General features: G+C 38.4%; 3 protein-coding genes across 8 annotated transcripts; 2 read left to right on the top strand and 1 right to left on the bottom strand.

Annotated features, from left to right (window-relative positions):
- Positions 1–973: 973 nt before the first annotated feature.
- On the bottom strand, positions 974–2,152 carry LOC113136390 (apolipoprotein A-I-like). Its single transcript, XM_026317168.2, has 4 exons — positions 2,099–2,152; positions 1,969–2,019; positions 1,694–1,844; positions 974–1,594 (listed from the first exon to the last, which is right to left on the bottom strand). The coding sequence occupies exons 2-4, from the start codon at positions 2,006–2,008 to the stop codon at positions 1,045–1,047; spliced, it is 741 nt and encodes a 246-aa protein (XP_026172953.1). The 5' UTR covers positions 2,009–2,019; positions 2,099–2,152; the 3' UTR covers positions 974–1,044.
- Positions 1,232–6,231, top strand: LOC113136389 (apolipoprotein A-IV-like). 6 transcript variants are annotated; one of them, XM_026317164.1, is made up of 5 exons: positions 1,232–1,363; positions 4,769–4,840; positions 4,934–4,985; positions 5,162–5,312; positions 5,432–6,231. In XM_026317164.1, exons 3-5 carry the CDS (start codon positions 4,940–4,942, stop codon positions 6,006–6,008), a joined length of 774 nt encoding a protein of 257 aa, XP_026172949.1. In that variant the 5' UTR covers positions 1,232–1,363; positions 4,769–4,840; positions 4,934–4,939; the 3' UTR covers positions 6,009–6,231. The 6 variants fall into 6 exon arrangements, with proteins under 6 accessions (XP_026172949.1, XP_026172948.1, XP_033181503.1 ...); XM_026317163.1 differs by having other exon boundaries at positions 4,769–4,844; XM_033325612.1 differs by having other exon boundaries at positions 4,769–4,985.
- Positions 6,232–9,801: 3,570 nt separating this feature from the next.
- LOC113136384 (meprin A subunit beta-like) lies at positions 9,802–15,944 on the top strand. Its single transcript, XM_026317155.2, has 17 exons — positions 9,802–9,987; positions 10,197–10,261; positions 10,370–10,397; positions 10,579–10,626; positions 10,720–10,757; positions 10,853–10,931; positions 11,195–11,312; positions 11,791–11,969; positions 12,047–12,265; positions 12,355–12,507; positions 12,796–12,843; positions 13,001–13,213; positions 13,503–13,955; positions 14,079–14,264; positions 14,703–14,808; positions 14,898–14,960; positions 15,137–15,944. Exons 2-17 carry the CDS (start codon positions 10,205–10,207, stop codon positions 15,213–15,215), a joined length of 2,067 nt encoding a protein of 688 aa, XP_026172940.1. The 5' UTR covers positions 9,802–9,987; positions 10,197–10,204; the 3' UTR covers positions 15,216–15,944.
- Positions 15,945–16,659: the final 715 nt, after the last annotated feature.

Below are 16,659 nucleotides of genomic sequence, written 5' to 3'. Positions count from 1 at the left end.
GAGCTCTGTGTGTGCTTGGAGGGTTAACGCTGTGTTAACAGCTGGAGGCAGAACAGAGGAATGTTGTTTGCCACTGTGTAGTTCAGTGTGGGAGCAATCTGGCAACAGAGATGGGGGCACAAAAGAAAAACTAAAAAACAAAGTGAAAACAGCACATGTTTATGAACTTCTATGCTTGCAGAGACAAACCTGAACATGCTCAGTCCAATGCCCACAACAGGCGAACATGGGCGTGGTAGGTGGGGGGTAAGATTTTGCAACCCAAACGCTGAACAAACAAGAAGTGCTTTATTCCCCAAGAATTTTTGTGTGGAGGTAGTTTAGAAAGTTTCTAGTTTTCTTACAGCTGGTCATTATGTTGACCTTATCTGCACATGAATATATGCTCTCATATATATGTTTATCAGATGGCACCATTTGTTTTTTCCAAAAGCGGCCTATTGTTTCATCATCAATTTAAAAAATAACCTTGATTTTTTTTATTTTATTTTTTTATGTTTTTATGTGTAGGAAATCACCACAACACTCGAAAGAAAGTGCTTGTTGTGGTGTACTGAACAGAATATACTTGTTTAAAGTTTATTTTACACCGTCAAACCATTTCATTATGTGTGGGTAAACATTGGTTTCTTGTTTCCATTGCAATGATTAGGTAATGATGTGTGTAATTGTTGTTTTTCATTTATTTTCTCTATAAAGTCGACACTTACATGCCCAAGCTTGCAAGAAAAAACTTGGCAAACCTTGTCACAGCTAATTAATAATTTCACTCTGACTTTGGAAATAACACGAATAGACTCATAAGATTATGTTTTGCTGTTACTTTATTTGCATAATGTAGAAGAGAACACCATGTTCACAGATTAACACTCAATATTTACGTTTACCTTTTTTAATACTGTAAATACATGTATAGACATCTTCAGCTTTCAAAACTGGTGAGCTTGTGTTATCTTATTGTTAACAACAGGGATGTGGTCCTGAAGTCAGAGGACTGGTTTTAATTTAAATGCAGTTTTTTGAAAGCATGACGGGTTGGTTGCCTTATTTGGCTTTGACAAAAGACTCATAGAGGGAGGTGAGACGAGCCTGGAAGTCCTGGGCGTAGGGGTCCAACTTCTCCCTCAGCTCATCAACATAGGGGGCAGCGAATTCCCTAACCTGCAGGGCTCTCTGAGTTAGCTCACTCTGGACCTTCTCTGTCATAGGGGCCACACGCTCCTTGAAATTCTCCAGGTGCTGGTTCACCTTCTGCTTGAGGTCATCAGTGTAGGGACCCAGCTGCAGGTTGGTCTTTAACTCCTCACTCTTCTGCAAAATGGTGGTCCTCAGGGCCTCGGAGTCCAGGGAGTCTGCAAAGGAGGTGAGCTCTTGTTTGAACTGCTCCACTCTCTGCTGGATCTGGGCCTTAATGTCCTCAGTGTAAGGATCCAGCGTGTCCCTGACTGTGGTAAACTCTTGGCTAACACGCTCTCTTAGCATGTCAGCTTCTGTGGTGATTTTGGTGATCAGGTCCTGAGCTGCAGGGTGAAGTTGCTCCTGGAGGTTGACTGCGTACTTGCTGGCTATATCAGCGCTTTCTGTAAGACGAGAACTAGAACAATGGCATAATGGTTATTCTTAAGTTTGTATTCTATTTAGGAATTGTTTTACAATAATAGCTTGATAAGATTTCTCACTTTTTTTGACCTACCTGACATCCTGTCCAAACTGAGACTTCCTGATCATCTGGAGGGTGTCATCCGCTGTCTGGGTGGCTTTGGCAACATAGTCCCAGAAAGCATCGGTCAGCACTTCCAGTTGTGGCTTGGGTGCATCAGCATAGAAGAGGTTAGCGTGACAGCCTGTTGGATGGAGACAACAGTTTTTCAGTGATGCATGTCAACATGCCTGTTGAAACAGTCACCCCTTGCCATCTCTTTATATCAAGCATACAAGTTGATATTTTTCATACTTCATTATACTCACTGCTGAAAACAGCTAGGACGAGCACAACAAGGACCTTCATCGTTCTTAGATCTTATGACAAGAAATTGTCAGTTAGTCACCAAAGCAAAGAGTAGACAAATACACAGATCCCATTATTTCTACATCTTACCTGTGTTCACTTGTGTATCTGCAAGTCCACTTGGCAGTGCTTGTGATCAGATTGTGATGTTGTGCAGCTTATATAGCAAGCCAGACAGTAATGATCCCAAAGTCCAGGTGCTAGTGCCTTGCTGTCACCCTGCCTCACCCTGCTATCCTCACCAATATCCTGTGCCAGAGAATCCACACAACACACATACACAAGCCCATAGTTTTACATCAGTGCACGTACACAGAGTACATAATTCAGTTTTTGCAGCTACATGTATCTGTAAGATACAATTTTATTTGAAACTACAGTTTGTTTGTTTTTTTTATTTGATGTCACTACCTAAATACGTGTAACCTTAAATGAACCTTGTCCCCACTGGTCTGTTTGGAATCAGTTAGCTGTTACCTTTTCTCAGCCATAGATAACTTCCTGCAGTGACAGTCACGACCTCTTTCCTTAATTTCTTTGATGTCCAGCTTTGATTAGATACACAGTAGGCGTTTTATTGTCTCCATTTGCTTGACAGTCTGCCAGCTAACGTCACAGAAACCCATAGTTCTACTTTCCATGTCATGCCAGTGTTCAGCAATTCCTATGTGTCAGTCTGGCCAAAGGTTAGCAGATTCAGACACCGTCAGCTTCTGAAGGACAAAGTAGCTGCTGTTTCACACCAGATGCACTATAGTTCAGTTCTCAGCCTCTTGCTTTTAAAAAGCAGCATTATCTTTTTTCAGCTTGTGATCCCTTTGATAGTTCCTATGCAGTGTATTATACTTGAAACTAGAAGGTTTTGTTAAAACATTTAAATCCTTTTTTCCCCTACGAATCATTCAAGATGTTTTTTACGACAGATTTACGTGTTTATTCCAAACCAATTGCAATTATTCCCTTAAGTAATAAATTGTATCGGATAATAGTTTGAAGCAGTTTTTAGGAAACCGGTATATGGACTCAGAGCACCCAGAAAGCATTGACACTAATTACTCTGACTATGCAGTGAGAGAAATAATAAAAGTTGGTGGCAGAAGTTGGCCTTTGAGGTGTTTACAGGAAGCAGTTTTGAAACTGTGTCAATACACTCAACAATAGTGATTACAAATCAGAAATAGAGGGGTCAACATAAACAATAATTACACTTAAGTATTGTAAGGTTGACATGGTACAATCATAAAATTGTAGATTTCACCGATGATATCATAGAAAATAATACGTTAGTGTTATTGTCAGTGTAGTAAACATGCAGTCTATACGAGTTAAGGCAGTTTGCCAAAATAGTGTATTATGTTGTCATATCATTAAACCCATTTATATGAACAGCCAAATGGGATAAACCCTTCACATCAGCTCCAACTTGCAATTCAGAGTCGGAATCAGAGGGGGGAGACAGCATACTGTTTCTCCCCATTTTTCAGCTCACGTTTTTAGACAGTTTCCCCTGGAAGAGTTTCATTGTGTTGCATTTGTCACATGACAAATGGCAGAAATAGTCATGTCAGGGTGATAAAAGAGAATTGAGAAAGTTCACTCCTTTGCTCCTTTTTCACTTTAACATGCAGATGATCAGTCACAGTGTAAAGTGTGTATATGTGTCAATTTATTGTCAAATTATCATGGAAAAACAGCTTTTTGTGTGTGCCTTGTCATAGTTGTGTATGAAAAAACTAACACTGTTTTAACTGAAACTGAAAAACAGTGTTTCTGGATTTCCAGGACAAACAGGTCTCAAATGCAGACCAGTAAAAAGAACATCACTGTTAAGAATGAACAGGAAAACAACTTCAATGTGACTAAGATATATTAACTTTAGGGATGTTTCAAAGATTAATTTCAGTGGTATAAATCAAACCTCCAGCAGACCATAAATCTAAATGCCCGGATTGTGTTTCTCCATATCATCAGATTTTAAAGCATCAAACACGCCATTTATCAACAGACAACTCATTGTCCTTCACAGTGACTGCGTAACTCTGACAGAATTCATTCACAGCTGAAATATATTCTCGAGGAACTTTTTTTTTTTTTTGCACTGTGCTGTAGAAAAAGTACGTTTGTGTGATGCTCTGTTTAATGAGAGTATTTCAGAGGTTTGCTTCGAGTTGTGGTAATATTGTCCTTGATTGAGGTTAATTTTAATTTAATAGAAAAGGCGGTGAAACAAAATCTTCTGTGTGGTAATTCTTTATTCTTACAGCCTGTAAGGAGTGACAGCAATGTGTACTGTAAATAGTCTTCAATCCCTCTGCGACTGAAAATAAGTGTTGCCAGCTGTCATGTATTGAAATGTTAGTCAAAAGTGAGTCCATGATATTTTAATTCACTGTGCTATTTTTTTCATGTTGCTTGAGCCAAACACAAAGTCCAGTAGTCTAAGTATAACAAGGTTATCTGGAGTTATCTGCCAGTTGTTAGCATTGGACTATGTGGATTGTGCATTGTTATATCAAAAATGCCTTTAGGAGAGGGGTCAAAGGATAATTGCTTCAATATGTCTTATAGCATTTGTAGTCAGGATATTATTAATTCAACATAACATAGAATACTATAAATATTGTGTCTGTGTGACCACATAGCAGTCTAAGTGGTCATGTGACAGTAGCCAGGAGATGTAGCAGGAGTAGAGCCATCTTGACAGCATGGCAGGGACTCGTGGACTTTGGGCTCTCGACTACAACTGTTATCTGGCTTCAGTATATATTCACAGAAACAACAGTCTGACACACTCTCAAAGACGCCGAACACAGAGAGATACATAAGCCAAAAGCAGGTGAGAGTTGCACTGAATTTCAAAATAAAATTAGCAAAATAAATGTTTTGACTTAGCTTAATATTAACTGGATCTCACCTGTTTTCCAGCAAGACATGGCCATGAAAGTGTTTGTGGTAGTAGCCATTGCAGTGTTGTCTGGTAAGTTGCAAGCTTTTTTTTTAACTTGAACAGTTTTTAATTTTAACTTTGTAACACTCTTGTCCATGTAGCTAAGTCAAAGCAGACTTAAGCTTATCCAGCATTGTGTGTCATGTAGTCAGTATAAGCTATAACACCTGCAGGGCTCTCAAACAGTATTTGTCTCCATCCAACAGGCTGTCACGCCAACCTCTTTTATGCTGATGCACCCAAGCCACAGCTGGAAGTGCTAACAGATGCATTCTGGGACTATGTTGCCAAAGCCACCCAGACAGCTGATGACACCCTCCAGATGATCAGGAAGTCTGAGTTTGGACAGGAACTCAAGTAAGTTGTAAAAGAACATGATGAGTGTGCCTACTAGGGACATGTGTCACACTGTGGTTTAGGCTGGTAAGGGAGTGACCCTAACCGCTGGTGGTCTAACTGTTATGTCTGTCTACCAGCGCCCGCCTTGCAGAGAGTGCTGACATAGCTAGTAGGTATACAGTGACCCTGCAGGAGCAGTTGACCCCAGCAGCCCAGGACATAATGACCAAGATCACTGCAGAGGCAGATGTTTTGAGAAGTGTGCTGACCCTGGAGTTGAGCTCTGTCAGGGACAAGCTGGAGCCCTACACCGAGGATACGAAGGCCCAGATCCAGCAGCGAGTGGAGCAACTCAAACGAGAACTGGCCCCTTACGCAGACTCCCTTGACTCCAAGACCCTGAGGACCACACTGATGCAGAAGAGCAAGGTGCTGAAGACCAGCCTGGAGCAGAGTGTGAAAGATTTGCAGGCTCAGCTGGGTCCCTATGCTGATGACCTGAAACAGACGGTGGACCGGCACCTGCAAAACTTCCAGGATAGCGTGGTGCCCATGACTGAGAAAGTCCAGGTTGAGCTAAGTCAGCGAGCGGACCTGGTGAAACAGATGGTGGCCCCTTATGCTGAGGACCTGAGGGAAAAGCTTGATCCCTACACCCAAGACCTCCAGGCCCAACTCATGTCCCTGTATCAGTCCCTTACTACTGCTGACTAAATCAACCTTCTGAGTCAACCTGCTCCATCACTGACCAAGATGCTAGCCTTGTTGGTCTACCTCTGTTTGAAGCATGTATTAATTTGGGTATATGAATTGTACTGTAAACCAAATTAAGTATAATATTTATTGCTAAGTGCAATATTTGCAAAGCAAACCTGTGCACTCAAACCTGTATATACTTGTTTTATTGTGTGTTGTCAAGTTGGAAACTGTAACTTTTAACTTTTTTTAAAAATAAATAGAAGAATCTGGAAAATATATATGGACATATCTTTTTTTTTTTTTTTTTTTTTTTTTTAGGTTTTACAGAATATACAGCTCTACAAAAAAATCTAGTTAGAAAAATCATCTTTCAATATGTACAACAACAGTAGTTATAGAACATACTGTGCATTTACGAGCCATCTTAAAAACACACTGACAATGTGTGACTGCTACACAAACACAGGGTCATTAGCCACAGTAACATGTGCTGTTTCTTTCCCAGAAATATTGTGACTCCATCTGCTGTGTCTTAACATGTCCTGACTCCTGTCTGTTTCAGCTCCTAAGTCTTTCCAAACAGTTGTTCTTATTCTTGTACTTGTCAACGCTTGCCACAACACTGCACTTTTCTGGTGTTGATGCTAAAATCATAAGAAACATCGTAAGAAACACAGGTGGCTACTGTGGTGCGATAAAAGCCCAGACAAAGCAACCATGGGTTCATTCCATCAGATTACACAAAGCAAATCAGATATATTCTTTTTGGCTTCTATTCAAAGTTTTTTTTTTTTTTTTTTTTTTTTTTTTTTTGGAATGTTTTGATTCTGTTTTGAACACCACAAAATTCATTGTCATAAAAAAGGATAATTGTGCAATCTCTTCCTGTTGCAAATATACAGTACAAAGCCTTATCCGTCTGATTCTGCCCCTATTGTCAGTGCCAGCAGGCAACGTGGAGGGTCAGAGTCCAGTGACAGTACAGAGACACTGACAAGCAGCTGCAAAACCCTGCATTCATAAATATGTACGGGTCATTCTTGAAATGTGTTAAAATCATTCATTGTTGATCTTTGCAGATTTTACTGGGAGAAGACTGTTTTGACCAACACTTTGACATGACTTCATCAGTCATTCATGTGCTTACAGGATGTAAGTTTGTGCTTTCTTCTTCACTGTAACTCCCTAGGACACCATCAAGTCGTTAATGTAGCATGAAGTGCTGCTGCATTCACTGAGACACAAACGTGTCAAACGCCTTCAGGTCTCCATGACTTTTTAAATGCAAATCTGATCTCACATTTTTACGCACCAGCCTGTTTTGTACCTGATTTGCACTTTTATGGCTACTTAGAAGCACTGTTCACACTGCATTATCATTCAAAACAGCCTGAAGGCCTTTACCTAACAGCCGCTTTCTAAAACTGGAGACTAGTATGAGGTCTGGCCCATTCAGAGACCACTGAGAAAAGGGAGGAGTTGTTAAACGCACGCAGCTCTCTTTCAACAAGACGCATCTTGTCTTATTTACTGTAGTGGCACAGATTCAGTGCTGTTTTGATGCAGATAAACGGTTGTTACCGCTTGCTATACCGGTTGTTAAACTATTGCTGCTGATTTGATAAGCAGACCAATGTCCGTGGAGATAAAGAGATATCGTCACGTTGACGGGTCATTGTAGATGTTTTCAGGCTATGTTGTTTCTTCCACCTTATCCCCTTTTTGCTTTCAGAGCAGGATGGTTATGAGAAGATGTACCATACCTTATGGTTTTCCTTTGTGTTATTTTTTTTAATGTTATTTAAAATGTGACAGATGGGTTCTTTCTTCTGCCATTTCATCAAATTGTCTTTCTTTGCTCTAGTCCACACTAAAACTGAAGAGACCTCATAAAGGAGCAGTTGTATTGGTGTGTAAGGAAAAGTTGCTTTGTAGAGCAATTGTGGCACAGTTGGTAGAGTGATTGTTCAGCAGTGGTGGAAAGCAACTATGTACGTTTACTAATTCACTAAGTGCTGTACTAGTTGCTAATACTTCTGTTCTTTTATTTAAGACAACATTTTGAGTATAGAGTACTTTTACCTGTAGTATTTCTGCGCTTGTGGTGTTGCTTTTTTATTTAAGTCAATGTTCTGAATAGTGTGTCAGATTTGTCCTTGAGCAAGATTTTCAACCCTCATAATGTCTGTGTGGAAAACAAGGGTAAGATGACCTAAAACAGAAGCTTCTGTCAAATGAATGTCATGAAATGCATCTGCAGCACTGTAAACTCAAATGGGATTTCAGTGTTCCCTGTGCTAATAGAGGGACCACACTGCCACCTAGTGGTGAAACTGTGACAGAGCAGTGTAAAGGTCAGAGCTTATGCATACATGTATGACTATGAGCACTCCACTGTATGGGCACTTTATTGATGACCAGGAAAATAGAACAAGTTTTTTTTCTAGGTTATTATAGGCTATGTTTCTTTTTCATTTGAGGCTAAATCTTAATTTATCACTCACTAAGACGATTAAGTACATTTTTAAGAATGATGAACACATATTTTTTTACTGTGCATTCCCATGGTAAGATGATTCTTTATTTGCTCTGATTTAATTTTGTTTTTGTCACAGAGAAAACTGTTTTGTCTGAGCCTTAACCGGATGTAATCTAGGTATAATACTGAGGGTATTTTTGACTATTATTAATCATTCACTGCACAGTTGTTGACAGAGAGCAGAACATTAAACTGAATTTATAAACGCTTTTCATTTTAAGGTTGAATGTTACTTCTGTGTCACACATTGATAGTGACTACTGCTAACACTTTACTCCAACAGGACTGTAAGGGACAAATGCACACCAGGCATAATGACAGTGTTTAAAGGTTAAACATGGATTGCGTTCTTAGAAGTAATATTATCTGGGATGAACACAAAATGTTCTTTATAATTAGAAACATTTAGGTTATTTCCCATTAAAGATTTAATTTCACTGGTCTTCAGCCAACCTTATAACAAATCCTATCAAATCTTATTAAACCATACCCACAGTCATGATGAAGCAGATCAGCTGAGTTTTGACTTTAAAACTTTTATTAAGTGTTAATTTCTCAACTTTTACTTTTCTTATGTACTCAAATATTTAATAATCTAGAAAAATATTCACGTGTTGTAACCAAGTTTCTGTGGGCTAGTCCTACTGAAACATGCAGGATTTTTGCATGTCTCCAAACAGAGGATTGCACAGTATATTTCCTGTTTTTAATGCTTTATCTTAATGGGAAAAAAACTAATGTAATATTACGAAAACATTTGCAAGTTTGGAAAATATATAATATAAACTCTTACAATATTGACCAAGTTCAATGTGAGTGTGATTTAATGTAAAGGGCCATTACAACACGAGTGTAAAACACGTTCCATCTAATCAGCATTCAAAGCAAGTCTGAGGTAGACGAGAGATGCCTGCCAACGCTGGCTCCTGTGTGCAAAAATGAAAATGGGAATGTGTCTGATGGTGTTTGCTGTGGTGAATGGAAGCATGACAACAAGAAACACAGGTACAAAATCAGCTTTATCTAACGCTGACTTGCTGATCATGACTTACACAGCCTGCATATACTAAGACAATTTTTTTCCTGTTCCGATCACTTCTCAGTAGCGAAATTTTGTTTATACATTTGTTTATTTTATTTGTATGCGTGTGGTTTCAGTGTGGTGCTAACCATGCTCTGTCCCAGAGACCATGGCCTGTCATCAAAACACAAAGGTTAAATTATTGTCCAACTTGATATTTATTAAAAAACTTAGTTTACAAGTCTTTTAAATGATTACTCTTTCTGTTAATCTGTAGTCACCTGCAGGATGATAATTTCTGTTAAAGGTCCAACGTCCACTCGTCACCTCAAGTTTTAAGTTGTCCCAATTAGCAGAGCTGATGTTTGGTCCAGTAGCGATCTGCTGATCTGGTGTTTCGCTTGGAGACAGATGTACTGCAGGTTTCAACAGAAGTAGGTTTACTTGTGACACTTTCTATTTGTCTGTATCTGCTTTACAAGGAGCACGCACGTCGGATGTATTTTTGAAATAGACACAATTCTGTCTCCTTTTTTTCACTGATGCTTGTGCATAGTACAAATTATCACCATACTTCCACTGTATTTTATAATGTTAACAATGTCATAATAATAATAATAATAAAGGTTCATTCTTTTTTCAGAAGAGAGAATGTATGTTATTGCACCTCTGTTGGTGAGTTTGATTGTGCAGCGGTCGTCCACCTTGGTAAGTTTCCTTATTTGAAATGTGTCACATTTGTTTTGTGTTTGTGGCACCAACAATGCGTGGAAGTGATGCATCATTTATATCACATTTGTCTGCATGTGTCCACAGCCTGTTTCGTGTGTAGGAGCTACTGAAGGTAATGTAAGGTAGACTAAAAGAGCTGCTTTGGAAATGGCATAATTGGCCGGTAGTGGCTTAAAACAATGTCCTATCATTTTCTCTGAGTTGGAACCTGTAATTAATTTCAGTAGGTAATTTGTTTTCATTCAGGTCACAATGACTAATTGCTGAGTAATTTTTTGATTTGATATTTCCAGGCAATGGGGATGAAGAAACAGATCTGGACATCGATGAGATAAATATCGGTATGTGTGCAGAACCATATTAGATGCATGATTCACACTCATTTTTTTGTTCCTTAGATTTGTAGAGAAATGTAACAAATGCTTTTCTTTTAGGTCTGAATCTTTATGAAGGAGACATCAAACAAATGACTGTGAGCACCTTTGCAGTCATACTATTTAAACACCACCTCAAGTTAGATAACTTAACACAGAGGCCGCTCTCTTCTTCCTCCTGTATGTTTGAAAGGGTCGTGTCAGGAACATGCTTCTGGAAGATCAGTACAGATGGGAGATCCCAGTCCCATATGTGTTTGATGAGAGCCTTGGTAAGACACAAATGATTGTATAAAATCAGTTGTTTGTACAAAAGTTTTCATATAAAGAATTATATAAAAGTAAGATTACGTACTACAGTCGTACACTTAGTATACACAGAGCACCATCTATAAGCTTATGGAATAAAGTCTCCACTGCAAATCTGTCAAAGTGCTACTTGTTGTATTGTGCACGTCAGCTGAACAGTAAAAGTAACTTATTTGAGATGCTGATGCATTACTTTCCACTGCTTGTTTGCTCACATGGAACACAGAGCTAAATGCCAGAGGGGTTGTTCTACAGGCTTTTGACCAGATAAGGCTGAAAACGTGCATCGACTTCAAACCGTGGGGAAATGAACCCAACTACATCGTAGTTATGAAAGATGATGGGTGGTTCTTTAGTTGTTTTTTATCTTTTTTTTTAATGATCATTATTATTAATCAGTTTTTGTTCTAGTAATCTATTCATTTACACTGTATTTTACATATTTTACAAATATTGTAGATTGTTATTATTAATAGCAAATGTCAGTGGTGATGCATAGTTTTTTCTTTTAATTTTCTACAAATCACAAAGAACAACCACTGCAAACACGTACATTTGCATGTACATTTGTTCTTAAGGAAATTGTTTGAAATGTTGGGAAGTATGCTCTTTCTCCCTCTTAGAATTAGATGAGAAGATCAATACCACCCTCTGATCTGTGTGGTAAATATGCACCTGGGTAGTTCAGCTTACCACAAAGCCTGGAAACACTGAGATATTTCCTAAAAATGTAGAAAATTGCCAATGACTTTCTTGTTTGTGTGTGTGAGTGTGTGTGTGTTTTTTATTTTTTTGTTTTGTTTTTTTTTTTTAAATTCTCAGATGTTGGTCGTATGTTGGGAATCAGCGCCAGGGAAACCAAAGCCTCTCTATTGGACAGTGGTGTGACCACCTTGCCATTGTGGAGCATGAGTTTCTCCATGCACTGGGCTTCTGGCATGAACAGTCGAGATATGACAGAGATGACCATGTGACTATTATCTGGGAAAATATTGAAGAAGGTTTGGATACATTTTAGTGGAGTAGGTAGCCTCTGCTAGAGAAAAAATAGACAAATTTATCATTATGTTTTGTTCAGGAATGGAATCCAATTTTGTAAAGCATGATAGAAACTACACTACCACGCTTGGAACAATGTATGACTACACGTCTGTGATGCACTATGGTAAAGACACCTTCTCTAATGGCAATGGATCAACCATCATCACTAATGTACCCGAGTATCAAAATGTAATTGGTCAGCGTATAGAAATGAGCTCCAATGACATCCTAAAGCTCCAAAAGCTTTATAACTGCAGTAAGTAATTGTTCTGTGAAACAACACCGAACTGTGCAATGCTGTTTGTGGTACATTTAATGATACTTTGCTTTTTCTGTTTTCCTCAGCATCTGCTGTTACTTTTCTGGCATCATGCAGCTTTGAAGATGAGAGTTTGTGTGATATGACTCTGTGTGCTGCTGGAAATCTCAGCTGGCAGAGAGTGAGCAGTACTAAAGCTGGACCCCTCTCAGACCATACCAGTCTGAGTTCACAAGAAGGTATTCTTGTACTTAGCTTATTCCTATCTGGTATTTTACATGGATTTTTGGTTTTAACTAATATGTTTTTGTTCCATCAACAAGTATTTTCTCATGATAATGGTACAGCTGCTGTGTATTATATCCCTTTATTCTTAATTATCCCCATGCCAGTGATAATTTATACCTTGTTCAAACTGCTGTTTCTCTGTCCCATTGTGATGGATTTTAGATAAAGAGCCACAAGATGCTAATTAGCAGCTGTTGCGACTGCAATGCAATGCTGTTACATTCTCATTATTTTTACAGAAAACCAGATGGAATTTGTTGATGGAAATGACACAACAAATCAAATTGGTGAGTTTTCATTAAAAATGCATTACAGTATTTAGCTTTCAGTTTCCAAACATGCACCATATATGTGCTTTTTCATCAGTTTGCATTTCTACAGTCATTTTTGCACAAAAAATGTGCTGGCTCCATTTCTGTCACTGGTAATCTTAATTGTATGTAGGTGGAGGCTTCTTCATGCACTGCAGCACGGCTTCTGGCAAAGAAGGGCATGGTGCCAAAATGCAGAGCAGGAGAATGAACCCGAAGAGACAGTTTCAGTGCCTCCAGTTTTTCTATTTTCACAGTGGAAGTGATGAAGACCAATTCAACATCTGGATCAGAGAGTATGACAGGGAAGATAAGGAATCCACCTATCTCATGGGACAGATCATAGGTTGAGTCTGCACCTCTGTCCGCTTGATTTCAGTCATGCAAAGCTGAATAGCTATATCCACACAACAAGGCAATGACAGAGACAGCTACCATAAATGAGATCTAGACACTCCAAGGAGAAATCAGCTTCATAACTTAATGTGATTTTTTTAAGTGCACAGAAATTAATATGACTATTATTACATGTATTTCCTCTTACTGCATTTTCTTTTATATAAGATTATTTTGCTTTGGAGCACTTACTGTACACTATGCTGTAGTCAAGCTGTTTGTTCATTGTCACTTGCCAGGTCCACCAACATCTCACTGGCACCTCCATCACATTCCCCTGAATGCTACCAGGTCTTTCCAGGTGGAGTTTGAGGTTCGTAAAGGACCAGGAAACTCCTCTGGTGGGGTTTCCATTGATGACATCAACCTGTTTGAAATGGAGTGTCCTCATCATGTCTGGCATATTCCCAACTTTGACCAGTTTCTGATAAACAGCAGTGTTGGCACAGACTTACTGAGCCCAAGGTTCTTAACCAGGCAAAGCTACGGGGTCCAGATTCTGCTGCATCTCTACGCTGATCATTTTGGAGTGTTCTTCCGACTGGTGTCCACAGATCATGATGATGAACTCCAATGGCCATGTGAAAGGAAACAGATTACCATCTCACTGCTGGACCAAAGTCATCACATCCAACTGCGGATGTCAAAGCAGATCAGCATCACAACTGATTCAGAGAAAACATTCGCTGGAGGTGAGTGAGCATCACCAGTATCAGGCAAATATACAAAAAGTTCATTAATATATGTTGAGACATCTACTGCACATGTGGTGGTGATGAAAGTGCAAATCATGTTTGACTCATTTTTACATCAAGAAAATGGAGAGACATTTTACTACTGGGATAACCCCAGGAAGCTGGGACATCTTGTCAATAACACCAATACCGAGACGTACTATGCTGGTCCAAACTTTGGCTACAGGAAATTCCTGTATTATGATGCATTTTGGTCTGGAAACTTCATAAAAGGAGGCAGTGTCTACTTCCTCTTCAGCTTTGATGGTATGTGGTGGTACTTAAAAACCCTTAAGCTGCTTAGAGTTAAAAAGGTATATATTTTATGCACCTTGTCCCTTAAACTACTGGATGTCAGATTTTTAAGGCTTAAAAAAAAAATATATATATATATATATATATATATATATATATTTTTTTTTTTTTTTTTTTTTTTTTTTTTCTGTGGAATTAAGCCTGAATTTTGGTATCATCGTGTGACCTTGGCAAATAAAACACTGTATTTCTATATTACGAACAGCCCCTTTGATTTAACATTTAATTCTGTTCTGTCAGTGCTAAAAGTCATTTTAGTCAGCTTCTACTAATCAGCAACAGATTGTACTTGTAATAACTGTGTTTAGTGGAAGGTCACACGCCATGTTACAAGCTTTAGCACATTAATCCAAATTACACTAATAGAAGTATATCTATTGTGATTAACAGACTTATCACATCTGCTACTGAATCTTCCTAAGCCTCACATATGGCCTAACTTCAACCATGTGGCTCTGATGCAGGCAGATGATAAAGGAGTCTGCCTAAACCAACTGTAAGATGTTTGCATATACTGTGTCACAGGAAACTATATGCCAAAGAATGTGGAAATGTCTGTGTTAACACTCCACATGTTTCTGACAGGATGGGAAACACAACTGCCATCGTTCAGTCATTCAGCCAGTCCCATTCATCATTTGCAGTGAGGTTAGTTTGCTGCATCATTCTTTATGCGTACAGTATGTACTGAGAAATACTAGTTATGTGCAGTATATAGCTGTGTTTGTTTGAGTCGAAATGCACCACACCACACTTTAAAAATCTGACCTACAGAAATGATCCGTTTAAAGAAATATAACATGTTTTGTTTTAATTTTTCCCAGTCTGCACACAGGAACTATGCTGTTCATGCTGACAGCTTCAGGGGCTCTGATGGTAGGAAACCTGCCCATGGCTCTGTGAAAACATCAGCTTTGCACATCAAGAAGAGAAATTGGAATTTCTGATGAAGAGAATTTAAGACCTAAAGATGAAGGTTTAATCTTAATCTGATTTCCAGCATCATAGATTCAAGGAGGATAAAAGGATTGATGGGGTGAATGTTTTTAAAGCTTACATCACATTTAAAATGTGTGTGTGTATATATATATATATATATATATATATATATATATATATATATATATATACATATTTGCATCTTTCTGTGTAATTAAGCCTGAATTTTGATATCATTGTGGGGCCTTGGCAAATAAAACACTGTAGTTCTGTATTAGTAAATGTAATGTGTACAGAAGCTACACTACCACTTAAGTTAACAAATATTTACTCTACATAATCTACATCTGTGTGAGTAAATATTGAAACTAATTCAGCAGCCTTGCTACCCTTTTTGTCGTTTAAAAATGCAAATACACAATACTGTAACGATTCAGTTTTAATTTTGCCTTTGGATCATCACATTGTAAAGACATCCTTATCACTGTAAACACAATGATCAATTTGCTAGAAATGAAAACAAAGCATACAGAAAAAATATATATATACAAAATAAGGAAGACAAAGCTTTTTTTTAAATGTGATACTTCATTAATCCTAAAAAAGTCCATGTTTCTTTTTGTTTACTTTCTTCATCTTGTTTCTTCATCTTGTTCTTCTATTGTTCACTAATAAAACATGGTTTCAGTCATGTTTCTGCATCACTGGCTCTGCTTCAGGGTAATGAATTATCTTACAGATTGGGATATATATATATATATATATATATATAAAACTAGATCAACCTGTGGAGAAACTCGTCATAAAGCACATAAAATAAGGAAATGTCAACCCTGAGCTCTGCCAACCTTTAAATGAACCTGAAAAGTTTATTCATGAAGTCAGTCTCTTTGATTCACATTGATTTCAACACGATACAAGATTTTACATGATTTGTATTTCACAGTAGTCTTAGTTATTCTCACTTCAGGTTGACCCCTGTGACGCTGTTCCTGGGTAAGCGAGTTCACTTCCGGTTGTAACATTGTGCCGTGGGAGCTGTATCGGTCGTTTGCGGATTCGCTATAGATTAGTTTTAGTCTAACGCACCTAAAAGCTAACTAAACTCTATGAACCGCTACATATTCCTGTACTAGTGTAGTATCTTTCTATTTTGTCCGGAATTTCTTGTTATTTCCAGACGTAGCGCTTGTTAGGTTATCAGTTAGCTTAGCTAGCAAGTAGCATGGCTGCTGCTGCTCTTTGTTGCTCGGTGTGCCGCGTGTTTAGTTATTCCTCTGCCTCCTTTAGTCATAATGTTACTTGTAATATGTGCAAGGTTCTGGTAGCTTTGGAGGCGAGAATCACAGGTTTGGAAACGCGGCTCCGCACCTTTAAACAAAAGCCAGCTAGCCTAGCCCCCTTAGCA

Source organism: Mastacembelus armatus, chromosome 16 (genome assembly GCF_900324485.2).
Source record: "Mastacembelus armatus chromosome 16, fMasArm1.2, whole genome shotgun sequence".
Lineage (NCBI taxonomy): Eukaryota > Metazoa > Chordata > Actinopteri > Synbranchiformes > Mastacembelidae > Mastacembelus > Mastacembelus armatus.
The sequence above is the reverse complement of the archived record's forward strand: the minus strand, read 5'-3'. Positions and strand labels throughout refer to the sequence as shown.